Raw genomic sequence first — 26410 nt, 5'->3', positions numbered from 1 at the left:
GGACATGTTTTACATTACTTTCATTATGATGACATTGTATGGAAATGTTTTTTTTTTTTTTTTTTTCTTGACTTTGAAAAATGTTCATAATTAAGAACTGTCTGATGAGCCGGCCACCGATGGATCAGCGTATAGTGTTGCTGGTAGATAGAAATGCCTGAGTATATATGCTTCAAAACTTTCAGAAACAGTATTGCTGTTGCATAATTTGTCCACCAGATGGTGCTGACAAGTTTATTAGCAAAATGATCCTGCTCAATATATCTGGTCCCAATTCTTTAAGAATCTCTGTACAAAATATTTATCACGAGGTGTGCACACTGGAATTTATGTGGCCTCCATCTGCGAATGGAATCTCAATTTACAACATAGAGACGAGAGTAGAGCTGATAATCGTCGGATAGCGATATATTGCAGATGGTCCGGCTGTATATGGCGGCCACCAAGAACTGGGCTCAGACAAAATGCCAAAGATATTATTATAAACTTTGCACCACACGGTCCATTAGTAGCTTTCTGTCTCAAGCTTTCAGCCAACGGGAGTCTTTAAAAATACTAAAAGTTTAAAAATGAGGAAGATCATGCCATACAGTTGAAAGCTCCCGACTAGCTACCAGTGGACCTTTTTGGTGAGAATACAAGAACAGGTTGTCCCAAAATGTTTGAGTTTCTTTAGACACAGTGTTGCCTTTACATCATTTGTGCTGACAAAGTTAATGTCTCACCATGTGTTATCAAGGTTTTATAATAATCCAATATAGATATCAGTATCTGCCTCACATTCCAGTATTGTCGGGCACTAACCAAGAGCTGAACTGTACTAACCCCATCCGCGGCTGAAAGCCCAGAAAATGTCCAGCAAGTTGACTTTGTGCTAAGAATTTAGTTTTTGTCCAAGGTCAGTCAAAACAAACCAGCTGATATATTATTATTATCAGAGTATTTATGGCTCACAGTTCTTAATAAGTTGGTTGTAAGTTGTAAACACCTTATTTTGGCCACTCATTGTGTATGCCCCCCCCACACACACACACACATACACCAGTCCTATCATCAGCGAGCTGTAACGGATGTTCTATGATACTCTACGTCCTGATCATCTGATCACCGAGTTCTGTGTTCCACATGAGTCTGTGTTGAAGAAGCTGAGCCAAACCTGTGAACATGTTGATGTAGCACTCTTTCCCCCCACCCTCCCCCCGCCCCTCCAGGTTTCTGCAGTCTCTGCTAACAGACCGTATAAAACAGTTTGAGTCTGGTGTTGAATTGTTACTTTGTAAAGTTTCTTTTCGTTGTCAACAGAAGACAAAATAAACCTTTCATTGCCATATTCTGGAAACTGAGCTGATGTTTGTCTCATTTCTTTTCCGGCGCTCATGACACCGTGACATTCCATTTGTTAACAGCAGGGATGGAAGTAACCACTCACTTTACAACAGCCTTTTACTGTTTAAAAAAAAAAAAAAAAAAGCTTGTTTTTGAGTATTTAAAAAAAACAACTTTTCCCTAGGTACTTTAGCATCACAAGTACTTTGCTACATTTCACATCGCAGCTAACTACAGTTAGCAGTGTTAGCGTTACGGGAGCGTGCCTATGTTCCCACAGCTCTATGTTCCCACGTTTCTGAGATTGTTTTCCAAAATTAGGCCCTATGTTCCTACATTTCCTTTTTTCATAAATTTGTATCAGATTTCATCCCCCTTTCTCCCAATTTGGTAGCCAATTACACCCAACCTATTATCCAATAGCAATGGACTACAGATGGAATGTAACCCTAACATGGGACCTAATTTTGAAAAAGAAATCTTAGAAATGTGGGAACATAGGACCTAATTTTCAGTGAAAAAGAAATTTGGCCCACAGGCCCTGAGTTTGACACGTGTGGTTTAAAGCCATAAAGCATATCCAATACAGCGATGTTTGAAACTTATCAACAGTCGTTCCTCCGCTGGTCTCTTAACGGCGTAATGTGGCATGATAGGCGTACTGTAGTCAAACGATTGCCAATTTAGCCCAAAAAATTGTCGATGATTGCGACGACGATATGAAAACAAAACCAATAGCTATTTATTGCAGCACTTTTCCAAAGAGGCGCAATCATGTGCATTACTGAGCTGACGCTGGCTGCACCACAAAGGTTTTCATTCATAGGTCTACTGTAATAATACAAAATACATTATATATACACAACAGTTTAAAAATTACATAAGTATATTTTCCATAGACATATAATGATCTATTTTCAGATCTCAAACGGCCCTGCGGTGGAGAACTTTAAGCTCTGTGGTTAGCTTGAAGGGAGCATGCTGTAAAAGCGTCACGTTTCTCAACATCGTCTCGGTACATTTTAGTTGTAGAATATTTCCCTTGTATCCAGATACTATTAGTGTCTTACTGTATATCTATCTGAGAGTAATCAATATTGCTGAGCTACATCTCAGGGAGAAGAGCTTTTCTAGCATCCACCATGCTGTTAAATAGATTTAGTTTGGCAGGCACAGTGGCTCTGTTGTTTGGGGATTTTAACGTACTCCCTAATCAGATTTATTAGGCATTCCAGCATCAGTGGCAACTCCAATAAAACCATGTTATTGTTCACATTCATCCAGTAGAAATTTACAATTCAGTACAAAGGCAAAGTAAAGTGAGGAAGAAATCAGGAACAACCTGATGACTGGCAAATCATTAATTAACAGTCCCCGACTAACTGAATCAACAGCTATGTATTAAACTGAGGTAAGTTGAACATAACCACAGTATATTTCTGAATCATTATGGAATGGATACCTGTTGGGGTGGAATGGAAATATGGACCACTTTCTTTGTGCGACATTCCTGATTAACTTTGAATCAGACAGAAGCTAACAATCAGGCCAAAAGCTCTGATTACTTTGATCATGGGCACAATACGGATTGTGTGTGTGTGTGTGTGTGTTCTTGTTTAACTATATTCGTGGGGTCCAAAGACCGTAAGTCCAGTATACTTGTGGGGTCCAGACAGCTTTGTGGGGCCAAAATAATGGACCCCACAAGTTTAAAGTTAAGACTTGGTTGTAGGATTAGGGATAGGGTTAGGTTTGGGTTAAAGTGTGAGGGTAAGGGTTAAGGTTAGGCATTTAGTTGTGATGGTTAGGGTAAGGGGCTAGGGAATACATTATGTCAATGGGTCCCCACAAAGATAGTGAAACGCACTGTGTGTGTGTGTGTGTGTGCGCAATGATCATTGCATATTATTGTATGTCTTTCCTGAAGAGACTCCTGTAAATGAACAACTGTTGTTGCATAGAAGGTCCAGCACAGCAGAAGATTGGTTTAGCCACTGGACGTTTTGTTTCATTTCGTTGAACCAAAAAGGACAAAATGCCGGTCCAGTCCACCAGTGTAACCTGACTGATCATGGATCAGGCGAAGTATCCCCAGAGGAAGACGTTAGCGGCCAGCAGCAGCAGGGCGTTGATGTTGCACACGCGTCTCCAGAGCGGCTGCTCCGCCAGAGAGTTCAGCTCGCTGCTCTCTGCCGCTGGAATCACAGAACCAGAGCTCGGGCCGCTCAGACAGCAGAGCCGCACAGCAGCGGTCCGCCACCACGACTCTGGCCCCTGCTCAGAGTCCGGGCTGGGGTCAGAGGTCATCTGGGGACCCGTGAGGTCGATCCGTGGCTCCTGGCTGTGTCTGGACCACCAGGTCAGCCGGTGCAGCTGCACAGGAGAGAGCAGAGAAAGCTTTCAAACTGTCGCCGCTCATCACGGTCTACTTTCCAATCAAAGACATGCAGCACAGATTCACATTGGAATGGGCACTAGCCCTTTCCCACAATAGGAACGTAACTTTGCAGCACTGAAATATCAAGCACACCTTTATGAAGGATTTAAAGTGCTCATATTATGCTTTTTGGCTTTTTCCCTTTCCTTTATTGTGTTATATATTTTTTTTGTGCACGTTATAGGTTTACAAAGTGTAAAAGCCCAAAGTCCACCCCAAAGGGACTTACCATCTCCAACAGAAAACACTGTTCACAAACTGCTCCAAACAGCTCTACTGTAGTCCAGCCTTTACTTCCGTGACGAACGTGGTCACTTTGTAACACACGTTATAATGCTCACGTAGCTGCTAGCATGGCACGCCCTCATACTCTGCTTCTGACTGGCTAGTAGTCCTTACCTAGCTACTGTGCATGTGCGACTCCCAACAAAGATGGAACAGAAGTGGGATGCCACACTCTGTAGCTAAAACAGAGAGCTCAACACACAGGGTGAAAAAAGGAGCTGCAGCAATGTGCAGTACAACAAATATATGGTGTTTTTTGAAAATTAAACCTATTCTGATATAACTTCTAAATACAATTATGAACCTGAGAATGAGCATAATATGAGCACTTTAATACTTTTGGTTCAAGAACTGGGGGCAGTGCAGTAGATTGTGATTGGTCAAGCTAACGTGATGTCACATCACAAAGATGACTAGAGCACACACATGGCCCTGTGTCTGGCAGACACGGCGAGACACACAGCCCTGCTCTTTGGTTTGGACCACAGCAGTATAATAGACCTCAGTGGGTGCAGGGAGGGGGGCAAATGAAACCTTACAGAGGGCTCCAGGACACTCAATGCTGGCGTGTGCTGGCCCCAGCAGGGCTCTGGATCTCTGTAGCTGTACGGACTCTGATTTATTTAAAACACCAAGACAAAGTAGTAACAGCGTCCACTTGTTGTGTCCCACCACTGCCTTCTTCTCTTGCCTTCCAAACAGCACAAGAAAAGGTGGCCTTGAGAGACACAGGACCATGGGTGTGTTCTAGTCGCCTTTGCAGTATTAGCTTGACCAATCACAATCTACAGCACTGCCCCCAGTCCCAAAACACACAACAGTAAAAGTGCTCAAATTAAACTTTTTGGCTTTTCCCCTTTCCTTTATTGTGTTATATATCTTTTTTGTGCACGTTATAGGTTCACAAAGTGAAAAAGCCAAAAGTCCACCCCAAAGAGACTTACCATCTCCAACAGAAACCACTGTTCACAAACTGCTCCAAACAGCTCTATTGTAGTCCAGCCTTTATTTCCGTGACGACTGTGCGTCACTTTGTAACACACGTTATAATGCTCGCCTAGCTGCTAGCATGGCATGCCTTCATACTCAGCTTCTGACTGGCTAGTAGTCCTTACCTAGCTACTGCGCATGTGCGACTCCCAACAAAGATGGAACAGACGTGCGATGCCTCTCTCTGTAGCTATAACAGAGAGCTCAACACACAGGGTGAAAAAATATAGTGTTTTTTGAAAATTAAACCATGTAAACCTATTCTGATAAAACCTCTAAATACAATTATGAACCTGAAAATGAAAATGAATCCTTCATAAAGGCGTGCTAATATTTTAGTGTTGCGGTTTAGTTTCAGGAACTCGTCCCCGCACAGGTGGAGAACAACATTACATTCCTACAGTGGGAAAGGGCTTTTCCACATACCAAATACCCGGATTATACCCTAACTCCTAACCCAAGTGATCAGTGTGTACAGGGATCAGCAGATTAACTACCAGGAATAAAATTAAACCTGGCACTTAATTTGCTAATCAGTTCCTTCCTCACAAAAAGACTCAGTATACATTTAAAAATATTATTTGTGCCGTCAAATTGCAACTGATTTTGACTTGTTTTAAAGTCTAACAATTTGCAATTCATTTTCATTCTTGAACCATATTTGTTGACAGTCCTGGAAGTAACTTTAGCCAGCTAACATAACATGAACCCATTGTGTGTATTTCATCAGGTTATTTGAACTGGCAGGTAAATAAGAAGCAAAAGGCTAACGCTAGGTTAACATCTGCAGTAACATCAGAATCCATAATGCTTAAAAAAAAAAAGAAAAGAAAAACATAATTCCATTTTAGCTCATTTCCAACACTTCAATAACTTCATAAGTCAAAAACCATGGCAACAAGTGTTCCAGCTTGTGTGCATCACATTTTAGTGTCCCCTGGAAACTGTTTCCATTGTGTTGTGTGCTATTTAAAATGCATTTCTGTATTTGGTTTTGTTGTCTGTATTTGCATGTATTTTCTTAATTTCTTTCTTAATTTGCAGTACATTGAGCTCTCAGGCTGCCAGTGTTTCCTTTAAGATTTTTTTAGCAGTGGGGGCAGAACTGTCGGAACTTTATTTATATGTGTAATGACTTTGCTAAATAAAAAAATACAATCCTGCTGGTACCTGACTTTTCCTAAAAGAGTCTGTATTTTTATTTAAAATTGTTTTTATGTACAGTACACAAAAGGCAAAGAAAATACAATCACTTTTACCTATTTTTGCCATTTTTTCACGGTTTTGTTTTTAATCTTTTGCGTGGCTGAAGATGCATCTTGGTTGCTTAGTAATAATCATAGTCTCTGTCAGAGAAACGTAACTAGCGGTCTCGAGTAACAAGTGTGGGCATCACCGATGGGCCGAAGGCAAAGCCAGAGTCGGTAACGTAGGCTACGGCGTGGATGGACTTGGTTCTGAATCAGAAGAAAAGCACCGGGCGCTCACGCTGTGAAAGGCGCGGTACACGTAGATGGCCGGTAGCTGTCTACATGTTCATATAACTTTATACATGCTACAACTGGCTGGAATCATTGCACACATCCTCTCCAAGGAGTGCACCAGCTGTAAAATGTCCCGGAGGAAGTTCATGGAGCAACTGGCAAAGTAGCTGAGAGCGGAGTTTATGGAGGAAAAAAGGACAGCGGGGCACGGTCCGAGCAGCGGGGCACGGTCCGAGCAGCGCTGCGCACCACAGCAGTCCCCAAAACGGAGGCACTGCCAGGTTAGGTTATAAATGTTCAAATAACATACTTTTAATTGTTATTTGGCTGTGAATTATGTTGAATGAATTTCCCCCAATATGTTTTGGGACATGAATGTATGAAATAATCACGGTTTAGCCTACTATGCCATGATATGATATCAAGGGCGTTGTATTGAATCAACAGCCACGTGCAATTTAGCTAGCAGGTGAAGGTGAAACTAAAAATGTGCAAGAACTATAGACTAATACAGGCTTAAATGAACTGACAACATAAGTTATACGACTTACAGATCTCAAGGATGCACACATGCCATCTCAACCGGGTCCTCCGGACAGCCTGTCTCTTTTTTCTTTCTCCCTTTTCTCCGAGTGGCACGTGTGCCCACTCGCGTTGTGAAGCGCGTGTCCGCGCTATTCTTGGACATGCTTTCTAACGATAGACTTTTTTTACATTTCTGATACCGTGGCGGGAGAAATCTAACCGTGGCATACCGCCACTTGCCAATCAACATAGAGGAAACACTGGGCTGCTCATTATCTTCATGGTGTTTGTGCTACAGCTGAACTTTGGCATTAAATTATCCAACAGGAATATCTTACTGTGAGAATACTCAGTAATAAAACTGTACGGCAACAGTAATAGTGATCTTCAAGCCTCACAGCTCAGCCAGCAGCTAGGCGGGAGGAGGCTCCCTTCACAGAGGTCACAAAGTAAATGATACACCTTTTGAATGCCGCTGTGTCAGCAGCTTGGGGTGAGTGCAGAAAGTGTTGATGAATGTATGGCGTGCTCCTTACATGTTGAGCAGGTATCGGGGCAGTGGCCAGGCTGACAGCAGCGATGACCAGGCAGGTGAGCGCCAGCAGGATGAGAGCAAAGTACAGGTAGTGGACGTCGGCCAGGACAGCAGGCCGCAGGTCTGGCTGACCACAGGAGGGAGATGTATAGGAGAACTCCAGAACCATGCGGATCAGTCCCACCAGCAGGCCACTCATCAGACCCCAGAATGCACCCTGAGAAACATACACACACACACACACACACAAAATTAGCATATCACACCAAAATCCATCTTGTCAGGCTTCAACTAGTCTATATCGACGACGTTCCACATCCGGGATTGCTCCGGTGCCAACGGAAATGCCGCCAGATGTCCCTCTTTTCGGCCGGACGTCCATCACCTTCTTCTTTCTTTGTGTTGGCGTTCTAAACTCCGGTGGATTTATGAGGACTATGGTTAACTGCTCCTCAGATCTCTGCAGGGTAAATCCAGACAGCTAGCTAGACTATCTGTCCAATCTGAGTTTTCTGTTGCACGACTAAAACTACTTTTGAACGTACACATGTTCCACCAAAACAAGTTCCTCCCTGAGGCTATTTTCCAGGAATGCTTTGTGGTCTAGCAAGACAGCGCTGTGGAGAAAGGTCTGGCAATGCAAGACTAGGCTTCAACCAATGCGTTTGTGTCTGAACTACAAGCTCAACGAACCAGTCAGTGTCCGGTGAGGAGCTACTGTCAGGGTGGTGTAGGTGTGTGTGTGTGACGGCCGCAACTCGTTCAAAACAACAATGCCAGGCTTGATAGAGCCAATGGTTCATCCAATCACCTGCCAGGTGTTTTTTTTAAAGTGCTGCCCTTAACAGTTTCCAATGCCGGCTTCACACATGGTTCTGTGTTAACACACCATCTGGGGCACAGCTGACGTGCGCCTCCTCAAATATGTAACCACACGCTGGGGCTACAGCTGCGACGGAGATGCCAAGTGGAGACCACAACAACTTGTATTTTCTCCTGCATGTTTCTTAAAGGTCCCATGACATGGTGCTCTTTGGATGGTTTTATATAGACCTTAGTGGTCCCCTAATACTGTATCTGAAGTCTCTTTTATATAGACCTTAGTGGTCCCCTAATACTGTATCTGAAGTCTCTTTTATATAGACCTTAGTGGTCCCCTAATACTGTATCTGAAGTCTCTTTTATATAGACCTTAGTGGTCCCCTAATACTGTATCTGAAGTCTCTTTCCCGAAATTCAGCCTTGGTGCAGAATTACAGCCACTAGAGCCAGTCCCACAATGAACTTTCCTCAGGATGTGCCATTTCTGTGTCTGTAGCTATTGAGGAGGATAGAGAGGGGGGGACAAGGTGGAGGGTGGGGATGTGGCCTTGACCTACTGCCACTTTTCTCGTTTGAAAGCCATGATGTTTCTCTCTTTCTCATGGGTGGGCCAAATTCTCTGGGTGGGCAAAGCAGAGAAAGGGGAGGTAATCTTGCTCCTTATGACCTCATAAGGACCAAGATTCCAGATTGGCCCATCTGAGCTTTCATTTTCTCAAAGGCAGAGCAGGATACCCAGGGCTCGGTTTACACCTATCGCCATTTCTGGCCACTGGGGGACCATAGGCAGGCTGGGGGAACTCATATTAATGTTAAAAAACCTCATAAAGTGAAATTTTCATGCCATGGGACCTTTAATGCCGCTAGATCATATTGATAGTAAGGACACAGTTAGGGAAGTGGAAGAAACATAGAGTAGATTTCTCCTTTTCAGTAACACATGTTTAGCAAAGTTATGTCCACTGCAAACCTGATCATTGGGTATAAGGAACGTTTTGCCACTTTGGACATTCATCAGTGTAAAGAAACATGCACTCTCCTGTGGGTGTGTGTGGGTGTGTGTGTGTGTGTGTGTGTGTGTGTGTGTGTGTGTGTGTGTGTGTGTGTGTGTGTGTGTGTGTGTGTGTGAACTACCTGCTCGTTGGCACGTGGCCAGAAGATAGCCATCAGGAAAACAGCGGTAATGGGCGGAGCTAGAAAGCTGGTCACTGACTGGATGTAATCAAACAGCTGTCCACTATTGGCTGTTTGGATGACTGGAATCCACAACAGACTAACACACACCAAGACCAGGATGAACACCCTGAAAAAAATACACCAAAAAGTTATTATTATGTCAGCTTTTGGGCGAGACTTAAGTCGTTACAAATGATATCTGAAAGACACAACAGTCGTTTGTCTTCAGGCTGAGTTGGGGATTTAGGAAGGATGGAAGGAAAACTGTTTTACTTACATAAATTCAGAAATACACAATCCACTGTCATTGAAATTCTAGTGATTAGCCCACATAGGGCCTCCCAGGTAACTCCAAGCTCATTTTTGATGCTATAATGCCAGAGATATGCAGTTTTTTCAATGATCTACTCTGTATGCACAAGACAATCCAGCAGGCTTTTCCCTGTGAACCCAGCAGCGCGGCCAGATCGCTGTCAAGTGCACTTTGGGTAATTCCGTGGCCAGGCTGTGTTGGCGCTCCTGGGCACGGGGCGGGATCAGAAAGGACCAACCCGAGGGACATTTTTAGTCATTCACAATGTTTTGTGGCGCTGTGTGAACGGTTTTCAATGCGTCCGTCTCCAACGCGCCTGTTGACGTGAGCAGTCGGAATAAAACCTGTTATTAGTGAATGGTCTGTCGTGGCTGTGGGTGAGCCACGGCGAGACCTGCTCCAGACACGACTGATGTTCACATGAGCATCATCATAAGCATCTATGTGCACAGACGGCTCTAAAGAGATGAACCGGTGTGAAGGAAAGGCCTTCAGTATAGTACCACTACTGCAGTTTAATGTTGTAGAATAAAGTTATTGTTGCTGTCACAACAACTAACTATTACATTTTACATATTGCATACTGAAATTGTCAAAAAGATATTATGGAAAAGCATCATAAACCACCAAACAGCATCCAGCGAGTCAGCAGTTTCAACTGTTGAAATGAACTCGAGGCGATTACTCAGCATCATTGAGGCTCTGATGTCTGGAGACTGCTGATCAGCCATTCTAATTCATTCATTGACCATCACTGATACTTTGACTTGGATGTTCATCAATAAATGCTTTAAAATTTAGAATGAGGCTGCTGAACTTTTTAAACAAAGTTCCGGCTGATGATGTCACAGAAGGCCTACTAATTAAATGCAACGACTTCACCGTCAACATGAAAAAGGTTGGCAGTCCGGAGTATCCCAAATTTTCATCAAGGTGCCTTTTTCCGATATGTATCAGTTAGTATTTGGAGCCCTACCGTCCCACTAGCATGAGCTCCCTCTCTGAGGCTGCAGGCCGGGCTTTGTGGTATAGATCCAGGGTGAACAGAGTGGAGCTGCTGTTAAAGATGGAGGTCAGAGAGGACATCAGAGCAGCTAGCATCACTGCTAGCATCAGACCACGAAGGCCTGCACAGACAGAAGGGTCAAAAAGATGGTCAATTATTTTGATGTTTACATTCTACAATTCTGAAACTCTATTATTTGATCATTCATTTACAGAGGGAATAAATAATAATAATGCGGAAGCAGGAGAAAGCACAGGATGCATGGCCATTTTGTGTCGGAGCAAGTCAAATACACATAGGAAGGTAATGGTGGATTGACTGATCTATATGATTATGATATTGATGTTTCATTTCAAGGGACAATACGCAGAGGCCGACATTTCATATTCTGTTTAGTTGTCCAGAATGACATAAAAAAAATAAATGGTGACTGTGTATCCTTATATGGGCAGTGTGTTAGTGTCAGGGTGATGGTACGTGTCCTTAGGCAGCGTCATTTCCAGCCTTTTCCTATTCATTGTGTGAGCAGCCGGGCAATGCATTCTGGGAGCGTCGGGAGAGGGGTGATCTCTGCCACGTGTGTGTGTGTGTGTGTGTGTGTGTGTGTGTGTGACTCACCCACAGGCATTAGCTCCACCACTAGTTTAGGGTAGGCAATATTGGAGCAGCCAACCGGAGTTCCACACACACTCTGACACACTGCTGGATCCACACAACCTACCTCATCTACACACACACACACACACACAGAATAAAAGATGTAGTTAGTTATTTTCAGGTTGTCAGACCTAATGTTTCAGAACCTTGTGGAAACGACTGCTCCTGCCTTCTGCACAGCGTGATTAGTCCTACATTAAAAGGTCATGCCAGGTATGTTTGCATGTTTTCAATGCACATGTACTTTACATTTTAAAAATGCTCAAGTGTTGTAGATCTTGGAAATATGATCTCTCCACATTTTCCATTACTCAACCTCCTGATACGTCATCCCGCACAGTGAACATTATACCTTAAATGTGTTACATATGGCTGCCTGTTTTTTGCGCTGCACTCTGAAAGCTGTTCCAGAAAACTGTATTGAATTTCATGCTCAGTTCCATGAATATATTTGACAATGGTTGGAGATATATTTGGGCTGGTTTTAATGAGGGTGTTTGCCGTGACAGTCCAACAGAGGGACTGACCTGGGAACAGTGCTCGGCTGATCATGCCTGGCATGACGATGAAGAACATGGGCAGCACCTTGAGGTAGCCTCCCAACACACTGCCTCCTTTGGCATGAGACAAAGACTTGGCAGACAGAGACCTCTGGACTATAACCTGCACACACAAACACACACATTAACAACACATTCCCTAACCCCTAATCCTAACCATCACAACTAAATACCTGACCCCAATCCTAACCCTCAGGATGTGGACCGCATCTCTTTTAACTGAGCTAAAGAAGACTGGCCACAGTGCAGAATTGTCCTCACCATGATGATTTGAGACTGAAATCGGTCCTCATAAAGATAGCAATACACTGCCATTGGCACTTACTGGTCTAAATCAGCAATCTTTGTAAATTCCTCCTGAGAATGAAGTCATAAAACACATCACACACTTTATCTGCCAATTATCCAGTGGTTTCACTGTTCCTGAGATGTTGATGGAAACATCCTAAAATGAAAGCTCAGCCTGCACTCGTCGTTTCAGTTAGAATCCAATGAGCAGGCGTGTGCAGCTCCAAAACAAAAGACTTTACTGATGATCCAATCAGAACTTCTATGGACTGCTAGTGTCACCTGATCCGTGCACCAGCACCATGTAGACAGTACGGTGAGGCCGAACAGCAGACCGGGCCAGGGCAGGTCCCCTGACACCGGGTCTCTGAACAGGCGGAAGGCGTCGCTGCGAGGAAGGTGGCAGGTGGTGTTAGCGACTGTCACCGAGGGAACAGCTGACATATAACGCTCCACAAGGCCCTCGTACCCGCCAATTTTGGAGAATGCTGGAAACACACACACACACACACACACAAATTGAACTTTACATTAGAACTGATCAATGTTATAAATATTACACGGGGCTGTCCATGAAATGCTTCCTGGGATTAATGTGATAGTAGCAGGAAGAGGCATCAAAGTTATTTTCTGTGAGATCTTTGACATGGAAATGTTCATTCACCGATATTCTCATTATTGGTATAAAATATTGTATTAACTACGAGTATAATATAGTGTGTGTTTGTGTGTGCACCCTACCTATGAACATTAGTGCAAAGGCCCCACCAACCATGATCAAAGTCTGGAGCGCATCAGTGTAGATCACTGCTGCCAAACCACCTACACACACACACACACACACACACACACACACAAAATAATTACAGTATTGTGTCAGGGTATTATTCAAATCAATTCAAATAGCTTTATCTGTCGGTGCAATTAAGAGTCACAGTTCTTTATGAACCGGGCTATATGAAGCAGCGTGTGTGTGTGTGTGTGTGTGTGTGTGTGTGTGTGTGTGTGTGTGTGTGTGTGCATGTGTGCATGCATGCGTGTTTACCTGCCACAGTGTAAACAGCAGTGACCAGCAGCAGTATGCCTGTGGACAGATAGAGATCCCAGCCCATCGACACCTGGATAAACATCGCCCCCGAAAAGATATCTGTCTGGGTAACACACAGATACATGTTTCTACTGTGTCTTGGATTGTAACTCATTTGTGTGTGTGTGTGTGTGTGTGTGTGTGTGTGTGTGTGTGTGTGTGTGTGTGTGTGTGTGTGTGTGTGTGTGTGTGTGTGTGTGTGTGTGTGTGTGTGTGCGTGCGTGTGTGTGCGTCTTACAGATATTTTAGTGAAGATGTAGAGGATGAGTGACAGGACAGACATGTATATGCGTATCCTCTGGCCTCCAAAGCGCTTGGCCAGGTATTCCGGCATGGTGACCACGCCAGCAGCGATGTAGACGGGGATAAAGATCCAACCCAGAGCCACCAGCACCCACGATGCCTACAGAAACGACACATTGTCAGGAATGATGAATGGATGTAGAAACTCCCTTAAACAGCCGTTTGCATTTCAGTACTTGTACAGCTCCAGCACCCAGTGAGAAGAACAGCAAAGACGTGCAGTTTCTCCATCAGAGCGGCTGTCATGATGCACGGCTTTATTTGTTGCGTCTGCACCACGAATTTGTCAAGTTTGAAATCTTAATCGTCATTACTATGAAACGTCAGAAGATGATCAATGATTCATTCTTAGCTCATGTTGAAACATACTTTACGATTCAAGATCAAATGAAATGATCATTAACATGAAGAAGACATACTTTATTAATCCCGCAAAGGGGAAATCTCGTTGTTAACAGTTACATACAGGCCTAAAATCCACACATGTGCCCAGGACCTATACATGTACAAATGGAGAGATGTCAGAGTGAGAGGGCTGCCCCATGGACAGGGGCCCCGGCTTGGGGGGGGGGGGTTCGATGACTTGCCCAAGGGCACCATCTAGTGGGCTCAACAAATACGAGTCATGGTTCATGGTTTCCAGACTATGTTCCTTACGTTCCATTCAAATCCCCCGACAGCGATGCCTCCAGCTGCTCCTGTTCCTGCTAGGCCAATAAACAGACCGCTGCCAACATTACTGGACATCAGAGAGGCTCCGATCTGTAAAGGCAAGGCAAGGCAAGGCAGCTTTATTTATATAGCACATTTTAGCAACAGGGCAATTCAAAGTGCTTTACATAAAACTTGAAAGAGCAGTTATAAAACAATTAAAAACAATTTAAAAGACAAGAATACACTTTACAGTGCAGTATAAGAATTTAAAGAACTGAGAGATAAAATATGCGAATAAAGAGCAGTTAAAACAGTTAAACATATAAAAGCAGATCAAATAGGTTAATTGAAAAAAGGACCAATATGTCAGACATCTCAAGCAGTCTGGTCCATATCTCTGGTTCATCTCACCAACAAAGAAAGACAAACAGATCAGTCACATGAATAAGAAAAGATTATATTTACTTGTGCTTTGTTTGAATAAAACATTCAGAACGTTGAATTTATAGAATGTTTGATAACGCTTTAGTTTAGTGTAAGTATTCAGTACGCACTGGGTTTCAATAACATATTTAGACTGGGTACCTGTGCCGAGATAAATATGTAACGCAAGACAAGAAGACACAAGGTTAGGGAACAACCTCTTTGCATCTGACAATCTGGCTCACATCTCACATGAATGGATTCAATCCTGTCTGGAACTCTTAAACACAGCCGTTCTCTAAATATGGCTGATTATGATCTGCTTTTTCCCTCAACACTGTGGACAATAATACATCAACTATTGAGTTTGTGGCTATAGTCAAAGTTGAGGCTCTTCTGGGCCTACTAGTCCTCAGACACACAGGCCTGACTGAATAACAACATCTCCAACATCTATCCACTCCTTGTACATACTTGGAAGACAGCTCATGACTCCTAAAGCATCCCCTTGTGAGGATGAGCCATTGAGTGTACTCTCCCAGTCTACAGAATAGAATAGAGAATTTTGCAAAGACGTGTTACTTCGGGGGGAGGAAGCCCTAGGAAAATACAGAGTATCCTTCCTTCTGCCAAGTAATTAAATTGCACAAAAAAACTGATAAATGAATACTTCTCTTTTACTTTTTTTGATCTGACTTAACCAGGAATTAAACGGGACTATATGGATCTGGAAAGACACCGCAACAGACCGAGTAGTCTATATCCACGACCTTTCACTTCCGGGATTGCTCCGTTGCCGCCGTAAATTCCGCTGGATGAGATCTCTGCGGGGTGAATCCAGACAGCTAGCTAGCTAGACTATCTGTCCAATCTGAGTTTTCTGTTGCAAGACTAAAACAACTTTAGAACTTACACACGTTCCACCAAAACAAGTTCCTTCCTGAGGCTATTTTGCAGACGCACCAGGGGCTCCGTGCGGCACTTAGCGGCGCACAAGACGATTGTGATTGGTTTAAAGAAATGCCAAAATATATATGCCAAAAAAATCAGTCTTAAGAACGGTACAGTATGTTAACAATGCCATATAGCATTAGCACATTACCATGGAATTGGGAGCAAAACATCATTATAGTACCACATCATACTCACAGGCCACCAGGTCATTGAACGGCCAGCCAAGAAGTACCCTCTCACAGTGCTGCGACTGGCTCGCGCTGATGACTGTAGAAGAGGCAGAGGTAAGGATGAGGCCAGCAAAAGTGATGTGGGGTCATATGCGACACTTTCTAGGTAGCCTCAGGGGCGTCGGACTGGGGGGAAAAAGGGGACCTAGTACCCAGGGCCCTCATGTGATGAGGGTCTAAAAAGATGCTAGAATAAATAGCTGAAGGGGCCCATAGAAAATGCCTTTCTATAGGGCCCAGAATTTTGTGCTACGCCCCTGGGTAGCCTATATTATGAAATAAATCATTATAACCCAGGTATACAAGCATGTTTAGCACTTTTAGAGCCCAATCTGGCTCTCTGTCAGGTATAGTATTCAGGGTTTAGCAAGTTTCCTCTGAGCCAGTTTTAGGATACGTGATAGCATTTATGGATTCCAAAAATAGGTATCAGTTCAATTTGACATTTGACTCACACTGGTTTAACACACTACACTGAACACCTGTTCACCTGAGATAGTTCTTAAGTTATGTTTAAGATGTCATGAGGAATAATGGTAAATACTGGTGCAAGTGCAAAATAGTCCAGAATTAAAATAGTCCTACCCAGATTCCAACCGCCATGACAAAAATAAAGTAGACGACAACCACAGCGATGTCGGCAGCAGCCACGCTGACACCTGTGCTGGGGGGGGCTGCGGTGGTGAACCCAGAGGAGCTGCTGCCTGCATGATCAGGACAAAGAGTAGAGCATCACTATGATACCATTTCCTCTCTTTGGCAGACACCAAACACAGATATGCCAAATGTCAGCTGTGACAGCAGTGGGGTTGAATTTCCAAATGATTATTTTTACTTTATTTAACACACATTAATGATCATACACAATGATAATACATACATAGAATATAATACAATATAAATGAATAAAAAATAATAGAATAAGGGGGATTTATATGAAATTGTATATAGAATTAGTTTATTTTTAGTTTTATTGGTTTACACATAAATAAATACTCAGGGGTGTCGGACTGAGTACCCAGGGCCCTCATGTGAGGAGGGCCCAAAAAGATCCTAGAATGGATAGCTGTGGATGCGGGGAGGGGCCCATAGAAAATGCCTTACTACAGGGCCCAGAATTTTGTGCTACGCCCCTGTAAATACTACAGATTAATATACACATAATCAATAAAAGATGTGACGTAAGGGAACAAAAAGCCCACAGAGGGGCTTAATCTGGTCACTCTCCAATGCATAATCCAATTAAAATAGGAATAAAACTAAGAAACTGATAAGAAAAGAACAGAAAAGAAAGAGAAAAAAGCCAAAATTAAAATTACACACAATATCAAAACAACAGAATAAATACGAAAGGTAAAATATAGTAATTGTCATTTCTTCTTCAATCACTAGGCATAGCTAAGAACAAAAAAGAACAAAGAGGAGCAATTACTTCTAAAATAAGGGGCATAAATCAAGACAACAAAAAAGGAGATAAGGCAAGGCAATTTATATAGCACAATTTGGACAAGGTCATTTAAAGTGGTTTACATTAGCCCACAACATTTGAGGTCTGGAATTTCAGTCTGGACTTGATCCGTTGTGAAGCAACTATGCTCGAACCAGAGCTGTTTGGACCAATCAAATTGTCAGGGCGGGCTTTATACGATGATGGACAGATGATCAACAGTAACGTAATCAACCACGTCACCAAAGAGCGCTTGGGTTGAATTTGGGTTGAATTTGAACAAAGATGGCTGCCGCTAGAGAATTGAGATGTGTAGATTCCACCATCGCGTCTGTTATAGAAGATATTGACAACGCATTCATTTTAAAAGAGGAACGGAGAACCGTGATCACGTATGTCACATTGCCACACCCGTCCGCACGACGCGGAAACTGCCGCCTCCGCCTTTGCTCTGTCGAGGCCTGCCTTTGACATGCAGCTTCTGTGACGTCTGTCTCCGATGCTCTGATTGGTTGGAGGTCTATCCAATTGAGTGCAGAGGCATTTTCTTTCCTGGTTCGGTTGAAACACGCCCCATAATCCCAGCCCAGTGGAGCAGCATCAGACTCCTATTCTGACTAGAATCTGAGTATGACCACGTCAGGCTAGGTTTACGTTTATAAGCATACACATACAAAGCAATTAAAACAGAAAATTCGGTAGACGGCAGATTTAAAAGACTTTAGAAGCATAGAGGTGTAGGAATGGCCAACAGAAAAGTTTTAGGCCTTGGTTTAAAAGAACATAGAGTTGCGGCAGACGTTTAGTGTTGGGGAAGTTTATTCCAGATCTGCGGTGCATAGAAACTAAAAGCTGCCTCAGCATGTTTGGTTCTGACCCTGAGGACGGTGAGCAGGCCAGTCCCAGATGATCTTAGAGCTCCGGATGGCTCCTAACAGAGCAACATGTCAGACATGTGTTTTGGTCCCAACCAATGCAGTGCTTTCTAAGTCAATAACAAGATTTTGAAATCAACTCTTTGATTCATAGGAAGCCAGCGCGAAGCTCTAAGAACTGGGGTGATGTGTTTTTAAATGTCTTGGTTTAACGGAGGACTAGGGAGGCAGCGTTCTGAATACACTGCAATTGTCTGATTTATTTTGTACAGACCTTTGAAGACAGATTACGGTAATCAAGTCAACCAAAAACTGTCCAGTTGAGACATGAGTCCTTTAAGTCTCACTGTGTTTTTGAGATGGTAGGGTGATTTAGTAATTCTGATGATGTGGGTTTCGAAATTGAAGTCAGAGTCCAGAACTACACCAAGATTCCTAAGAAGTCCTAAACATTAGAACTTCCAAGAAGAGCACTGACATATGACTGTTCATTTTTGGCACCAGGGGCGTCAGACTGGGGTGAAAAAGGGGACTGAGTACCCAGGACCCTCATGTGAGGAGGGCCCAAAAAGATGCCCAAAAAGATGCTGGAATGAATAGCTGTGGATGCGGGGAGGGGCCCATAGAAAATGCATTTCTACAGGGCCCAGAATTTGGTGCCACGCCCCTGTTTGGTACCAAAAATAATTGTGTCAGTTTTATCCTTATTTAACTGGAGATATTTTTTTTCCACATACTATTCTATGACTTCTTTCGACATAGCATACTATGACTTCTTTTGATAAGTTTTTCGACATACTATAATATGACTTTTTTATCATATACAATGCTGCCTTTTTATGACTTTTTTCTACATACTACTAGGACTTTTCAGGACTTTTCTTGACACGGTATAGTATATCTGTATTGTACAATTACGAACGTGTAATTGACTAACCTTTTTTAAATATTGTGGATGTGTTTTGAAGCAGTTGTGTACAGTGTGTAGTCATTCATTTACTGCCACCGAGCTCCCTGCTTCCCCTCCAGAGGGTGGCAGCAGACGTCTCAGTGGAAACTACTGTAGCTTCTTTACAACTTAGGTTAACTGACACTTCAAGATGTCTTTACCAGCTACAGTACAGGGCCTGGCATCAACAAAGATACGTTGCTCAACTGCTTCTTCCTTATTATACCACTACAGGCCAATAGGTATCCACAGCAAAGGCTTTTGTCTTGCCCAGGTTTAACGGTAAAATAAAAAATACTGCTGATGCTGCGGAAAGCCCATGAGGCGGTGTAATATATTCCAGTTGCTGATTCAGCTGCTTTAACACTCATTTATAGGTTGTATCTCTGCTTTGCCCTATGCTCCTGTGTCACATACTGTATATGTCTATACAATCTGCTTCTGCCGTGCCATAAAAATACATCCATGAGCATAAATCTGAGTTAAAGAAGGTTCAGACCTGTAGTGAGACTGGCAGACATGTTGCTTCCAATCTTCCAGATCGTGTTGACTTCTTACAGACACTCCAGTCCTCCAGCGTTTCCTCTTCTGACGGTGTAACAGTTAGTGCTGGGAAAGCTGACAGAGGTATGTGTGAATCCGTGCCGTCAACCTTGAAGCTTAATTATTAACCTGTGTGTTATCAAAGTGTGTAAATCTCTCATCAAGATGTAAATTAGTAATTGATCTCTTAATAAAGAAGCATCCAAAGGCCTTGTTTTCTCTGACCCAGTTCACCTGTTAGTTTGCCCACACATATGAGAGAACATACTGTATACTGAACAAAATTATAAACGCAACCCTTTTGTTTTTGCCCCCATTTTTCATGAGCTGAACTCAAAGATCTAAGACTTTTTCTATGTACACAAAAGGCTTATTTCTCTCAAATATTGTTCCCAAATCTGTCTAAATCTGTGTTAGTGAGCACTTCTCACTTCTCCCAGAACCAGTCAGTATCTGGTGTTAGGGTTAGGGTTCATCCGTGAAGAGAACACCTCTCCAAAGTGCCAGACGCCATCAAATGTGAGCATTTGCCCACTCAAGTCGGTTACGAACGAACTGCAGTCAGGTCAAGAGAGAGAGAGAGAGAGAGAGAGAGAGAGAGAGAGAGAGAGAGAGAGAGAGAGAGAGAGAGAGAGAGAGAGAGAGAGAGAGAGAGAGAGAATGAACCCGGTCAGTTCAATTTTCTAAGCATAAACGGCCATTTAGAAAAACAGAAAAATGGTATTCTCTTCCTCTACTTTGCGGAATATGCAGGTCATTAACAGCATATGGACCAAAAAAAAAAATGATAGACTTTGGGGTCAGAGGTGCTTGCAACTGATGGTTTAGAGTGCGGAGGCGGGGCGTAGTTAGGCGGAACGAGGAAGAGAATACCATTGCAGTATTGAATAATTGGAGCCCAGACGCAATTTTGTAATTTTCTAAATTTCTGATCCTCTGAATGAAAACAGAAAATTGGAAAAACTGTTTAAAGATCACATTTTTTAATTTGTCAAGGCGGAAAAAATTTTTAATTGGATATTGGAACCCATTTTTCTGTTTTTCCAAATGTCCGTTTGTGCTTAGAAAATTTAACTGATAAGCGTTACACTGACCGAACCCTAACACCAGGTACTGACTAGTTTTCGGACCCCCCCCCCCCCCCCCCACTGTATCTGCACAGGAGACATAACCTTTACAAATATCAGTGTACACAGACTGTATGCATGCATATAGTGTACATAACCACCAACTTCATGGTTATAACATAATCTATTACATGACCCATTCAATATCCATTGCATTGCGATGTTTGTATTTGTTTAAAATCTACAGAATTGCAGACACTTTGTATGTTGTTGCTACGCAGGAGGATTAGGGCCACATTTGACATTTTGGAGTATTTTTCCCCAGAGTTAAAGCCAGAATATTCTGAGTGTTGTTTGGTCTCCTAAAGCAGGGGTCTTCAACGTTTTTTAAGCCAAGGACCCCATAACTGAAAGAGAGATGGAGCAGGGACCCTATACTACATAAAAGGTATAAAATCAAGTTGCATATTAAATTGGGCCTACAAAAATCTGTAGGGCGGCCTACATTTCTTATACACATCTTTTTTGCATAGAATACTAAACTATTCAAATAGCCTAATAATTGTTGGCATGATTTTCTAAATAATGTTTTAATGTTAAACATACATGTGGCACAGTGAATCGGTAGGATTAACTATCTGTGTATGGCCTTAGACTACCTTACCTATTGCCCAGTAAGCAGTGGGGATTTCTATTTGCTAATATGTTGGATTCAAGTTAAGACTTGTTAATTTTTTTAAATCTTTCAAAAATTAACAAGAATTTGGAGGCCGCCCTGCATTGACTCTGAGGACCCCCTAGGGGTCCCGGGCCCCCTGTTGAAGATCACTGTCCTAAAGGAAACATCAGAGACATTTGGGCTCGACAGGTGAGGCCTGTCGCTGCCCAGATGAAGACGGAGGGTTTCTCAAACCTGGAGCTGATGTCACATGCACACCAGATCAGAACCAGGATACTAGTGCACATGCTAATGCACTCATTAATAATAAACAAAATCTGTAAAAATGATAAATCGGGATAATCAAACTTCTACTTTACTGTAGATTTGCAGATACTCTTTCACAACTTGTTTTCTCTGACCTTGCCACATTATGACACTCTCAGACTTAATTGTTTTTGTTTTCACAAGAACTTTATTATATGAACTCTTTTTACAACATACAGTTAATGTTAATGTACAGCCATCTTCCTCCTCATAGTTTGGGGGGTGCAGCCAGCTTCCATCCCTCCATCTTACCGACTTTTGTAAAGAAGGCCAGTGTACCCAGACCCAGACACGCTGACGTACCCGTTATAGCACTGTGGGCTGGACACACACAGAAACACACACACAGTTAGACAATTGTTTGGCATATTTTTACACTTTTTCTGCAATAAAACAGTAATCAATAGTACTTCTACAAAATAATATAACTAATCAACAGGGTTTCCCCAGAAGAGTTGTTATGTGTCATGTGTCTTTTTTGACACGGCCCGAAAGACTGATGGCGACATTAAGGTAGGGCTCTGTAGTTTCTGTGACAACAGAATCTTGGACGGAATCGCAAAATTAGGAATAAAAAAAAAATAAAAAAAGTCTAAAACATTTAAGTGGAGATTTGAAGTTTCCACTGGTTTAAAGGAGACCTGTAGTATACCATTATCAGGTTCATACTGGTATTTTAATAGGTTTTCTCATACTGCCCCCCCAGCTGTACTGTACTGTAGCGGGAAAAGTTAACACCAGTTTTCCAATGTGTTTGAGACGTTGAACGTAATGCACCAGAACAAAAAAACTAGTATGGCAAAAGAGTCTATCTATCAACAGAATTCCCTGTTCAAATAGCGCATACATGCGCTAATTTCAGTGGGAAAAGGGTATAAGTAAAGGCCCAGACACACAGAGCTGATAATCGGCAGTTGGACAGTCTGGCGAGGTCAGTGACTCAAGTCTTTTCAGTGTGTTCCGTGCCGTCGTCCGTCCGAGGGGCCGATGGCCTTCATTTGGGCCGATTTGACATGTATAATCGGCAGGGCGGGCACTGCCGGCTGTCGGACTCAAATGACCCATCTGATTGGTAGAGTGCTAACCCGATAATGAGGAAGCTGAATGAGCGTGACTAGATTCTCTCAAAATCTGACAAAAACCTTTTAAACTGACCTCTGACATTCAGCAACTGCACGGCCTATTTCTCGCTTAAAATGTTTTCAGAAACATGTTTCGGTGAACTATTTTAGTACAATATGAAATCGTATTCTGAACGAGCCGCCATGACAGTCTGGCTTTGAATTTCCGGAGAAACCAGACCCACGTGACGCGTTCGTCCAATCAGCTGCCGGTTTTCATTTTTGGGCGACAATACAGATTAGTGCCGCATGCTGTTATGGAGAGGTATTACGTCTCGTCGCTTTGGTGTTTTCCGAGACACTTTTTTGACCAACTCGGGGAGACTGATCAGTCCAACTACCTTTTCTGCCGACGGTCGGCCGTCTGGTCCGTGTGTCTGCAGCTTAACAAGACTGACTTGTGATTCTTATTCAAAGACCTACTAAAGAGTGACACACCATTATATAGCCAGCTACACTGCCCCCTGGTGGACATCCCCATACACTTTGTTCAACTTTGGTTGTTTTAAATGTGCTATATAAATAAACTTGACTTGACTAGACTACAAACTGGCCAATACTTTACACAGCCGAACAAGCTGCTAGAACTAATCTAAACTAAAATGATCTGCCTTCTGTCGGCAGATATTGCTCATTGATGATCGACAATCGGTAACGGCAGCTAAAAACGTGATCGGGGCATCTCTATTTGACATACTATGCATTGGGACATACTAAATCTTTTTCCTGGCACACTAAATAGTATGGTAGTACGGGTACTGGCGGACATCAAATGTGGGTCAGCGGCTAGAAGAGCGAGGTCGGGAGGAAGCAGAGTCAGCCGCGACGGATACTTACTTCTGGCTCCCAGGAAGATCCCAGAGGCACAGCCCCCAATGAAGTAATTCAGTGGGTCGTCTGGGGCATCCCGAGCCTGAGCACTGAGGCAAGTCGCCATGCCGAAAATTGCTCCCATGGTGGCTGGAACAACACAGACAGACACCCACATCAGCATGACAAAAAGTTTGTGGAATCCAAAGAGCAGTGCGTCAACACATTTAGACCAAAATGACACATTTGTCATGGTCGTGGCTTTGTACTTTGAAAAGAATGAGGCTGAGAAACCTTTAGCTTTAACTTTGGGGTAACACAGCAGTTCTGACAATCATCAGAATAACATTTTTAGAACTTTTCTTTGGAACAGTTAAATGTATTTGCATGGTTTCCTTGTCTAGCAGGAGAAATCTGTCACTTTATCACTACGTTTTTAGCAGTATGATGTGAATGATGATATTTACCCATGGTAACAGTTGTGTTGGTGGCCCTCTGTAGCGCTGCCACTGCAGAATCAGGCTGGAATGCCACTATGTGATAGGCTGAGCCAACCAGGCCTAAACACACATACACACACACACACACACACACACACAAATTAGCCAAACAACAAGGTGCCAGTTCTAACGGACCTTTTTCACAGCAGACATTATTGACTTGTCATAGTAGGAAAAGCACAGCTGAAATTGATAACCTCAACGATGGCTCAATTCCATCAAGTGTCCCAGTAAGCTATTTCAGTGAGTTAGCACACCCAATACCAGGACCTCTCCTATGTGGAATGCAGCCATCAGTAATGGTTTAATACCAGGGCCTCTCCTAAGTGGAATGCAGCAATCATTAATGGTTTTGAATACATCTGTGCTTTTCCTACTATGACATGTCAACATGTCTGCCGTGAAAAAGGTCTATCTAGCTAGGCAGCCGGTGGACTCTATTCTTTCTGACAGTCTAAAAGAGGCAGTGACAACAACAAACGATACTATTGGTAGTGAAAGTCATTATCAGGGAGATACATTTAAAAACACCTCCTCAGTCCAAGAATAAGCCAAAACTAAAAGCTTTTTCTTTCTTTTTTTTAATCTCTTTACATTTTATTAACGTTGTGTTGTGTTGTATCCTGAACGCACCAGGCTAACCTGCTAGCATTAGCATTAACGCTGGTTCAGCAGCACACAGTTAACGTTAGTTATGTTTGGACAGCCTGCCTCTCCAGCAGCATAGAGCTGACATATTTACCCAGAGCCGTGGCCAGCTTGGTAGTTATCCATGTCTTTTGGACGCAGTCTGTGCCCTCTGCCAGGTCCCAGTACCCCATGTCGGACTGAGCAAGGACGCAATCTCAGGAATGGAATTCTCGCGAGAAACGTGTTTCTCGTGGGTTTCTGGCGGCTGATAACCCAAGTTTGTGGTGCATTACCTCCGCCTGCTGGAGCGGAGTGTGAAGCCGAGGACTGCCAACCACCAGTGCTCAAGCGGTTTCCTCATAGGCTACTTAATGAAATAGCTGTCTGTAACAAGGAGATATCTTAACTAACTTATCTTCCTCCACTCAATAATATAACTCACTGTGAGTGCTGTATTAGAAAAGAAAGGGTTTATGAAATTAGGAGTACTACTCCTGATCAGTGTAATAACAGATACATAAGTAACAAAATTCAATCCAATGTAATTTTCCACTAGAATACATGTAAGCAGTTCACTGTTATAGATGTAGTATAGGATTAAGTTATTAGTGCACTACTCTGAATGGGATTTTTGCACAGGTATATATGTTCTAACCTTGAACAGATCATGATATCCCACCTCTGCTCCCAGCATGGCTTTAGTATTTTCTAAATATACGTTTTCACTATCTTCACAGTGGCTGGGTTGGCTCAGTTGTATATGAGCATGCGCACATATACATAGAGGTTTATGACTTGACGCAGAGGCCCAGGGTACGAGCTTGACCTGTGACGATTTCCTGCATGTCTTCGCCCTCTCACTCTCCCCCTTTCTCACCTAGCTGTCCTGTCAATCAAAGGTGGAAAAGCCCCCCAAAAAAGGAACTGTAGGTACACAACAGTTTTTCAGATTCCAGGAGTAAAACACACAGTCAGTCTGCTCAGAGCCTGGAGGCTTTATTTAACTCAGCGTAGAGTAGAGAGGGGACAGGCTGCTGCTTGCTGCAGCACATCAGTAACCAGGACATGTGCAGCCCAACAGCACTTTAACAACAACAGGTTTGTGTGCTTTATTAAACATTCACCACACACATACACAGCTTTATTAAACCAAAGTATTAACTCAGCATGGTAATGGTTCCAGCTTTAGCAGGTACAGGTCAGGGAGAGTCAGCACCCAGCAGCAGAGCACGTTGGCCTTCATCCTGCCGTACTCTGCCAGTGTCGTTGGTCTGAGTTTCAGTGTCCACCGTTTGATCTTTTCCAATATAAAAAAATATACTGAATATGGACGAATGCAGGGTCGGAAGAGAGAATATGAATTGTTTATATTCACAATATAAACAAGTCACTACTTCTTCTTCCAGAAGTGGCTGTATTTGTCAGCTT

The 26410-nt window shown here is 43.0% G+C and overlaps 3 protein-coding genes across 3 annotated transcripts in view; all 3 read right to left on the bottom strand.

Moving 5' to 3' along the window:
• Positions 1-3402: 3402 nt before the first annotated feature.
• Positions 3403-16673, bottom strand: slc5a9 (solute carrier family 5 member 9). Its single transcript, XM_028587437.1, has 13 exons — positions 16641-16673; positions 16021-16092; positions 14452-14556; positions 13730-13894; positions 13450-13555; positions 13146-13226; positions 12687-12892; positions 12084-12219; positions 11518-11625; positions 10870-11020; positions 9539-9707; positions 7584-7799; positions 3403-3699 (listed from the first exon to the last, which is right to left on the bottom strand). Exons 1-13 carry the CDS (start codon positions 16656-16658, stop codon positions 3403-3405), a joined length of 1830 nt encoding a protein of 609 aa, XP_028443238.1. The 5' UTR covers positions 16659-16673.
• Positions 16674-22046: 5373 nt separating this feature from the next.
• On the bottom strand, positions 22047-25310 carry ndufa11 (NADH:ubiquinone oxidoreductase subunit A11). Its single transcript, XM_028588139.1, has 4 exons — positions 25095-25310; positions 24320-24412; positions 23880-24002; positions 22047-22242 (listed from the first exon to the last, which is right to left on the bottom strand). Exons 1-4 carry the CDS (start codon positions 25171-25173, stop codon positions 22130-22132), a joined length of 408 nt encoding a protein of 135 aa, XP_028443940.1. The 5' UTR covers positions 25174-25310; the 3' UTR covers positions 22047-22129.
• A 646-nt stretch (positions 25311-25956) lies between these two features.
• The window catches only part of mrpl55 (mitochondrial ribosomal protein L55), a 2704-nt gene continuing 2250 nt past the window's right edge, over positions 25957-26410 (bottom strand). The window contains exon 3 of the mRNA XM_028588018.1: positions 25957-26410. This exon is cut by the window's right edge and continues 112 nt beyond it. Within this exon, the coding sequence (XP_028443819.1) occupies positions 26373-26410 (38 nt within the window). The 3' untranslated portion in view covers positions 25957-26372.

Source organism: Perca flavescens, chromosome 9, assembly GCF_004354835.1.
Source record: "Perca flavescens isolate YP-PL-M2 chromosome 9, PFLA_1.0, whole genome shotgun sequence".
NCBI classification, from domain to species: Eukaryota; Metazoa; Chordata; class Actinopteri; order Perciformes; family Percidae; genus Perca; species Perca flavescens.
The sequence above is the reverse complement of the archived record's forward strand: the minus strand, read 5'-3'. Positions and strand labels throughout refer to the sequence as shown.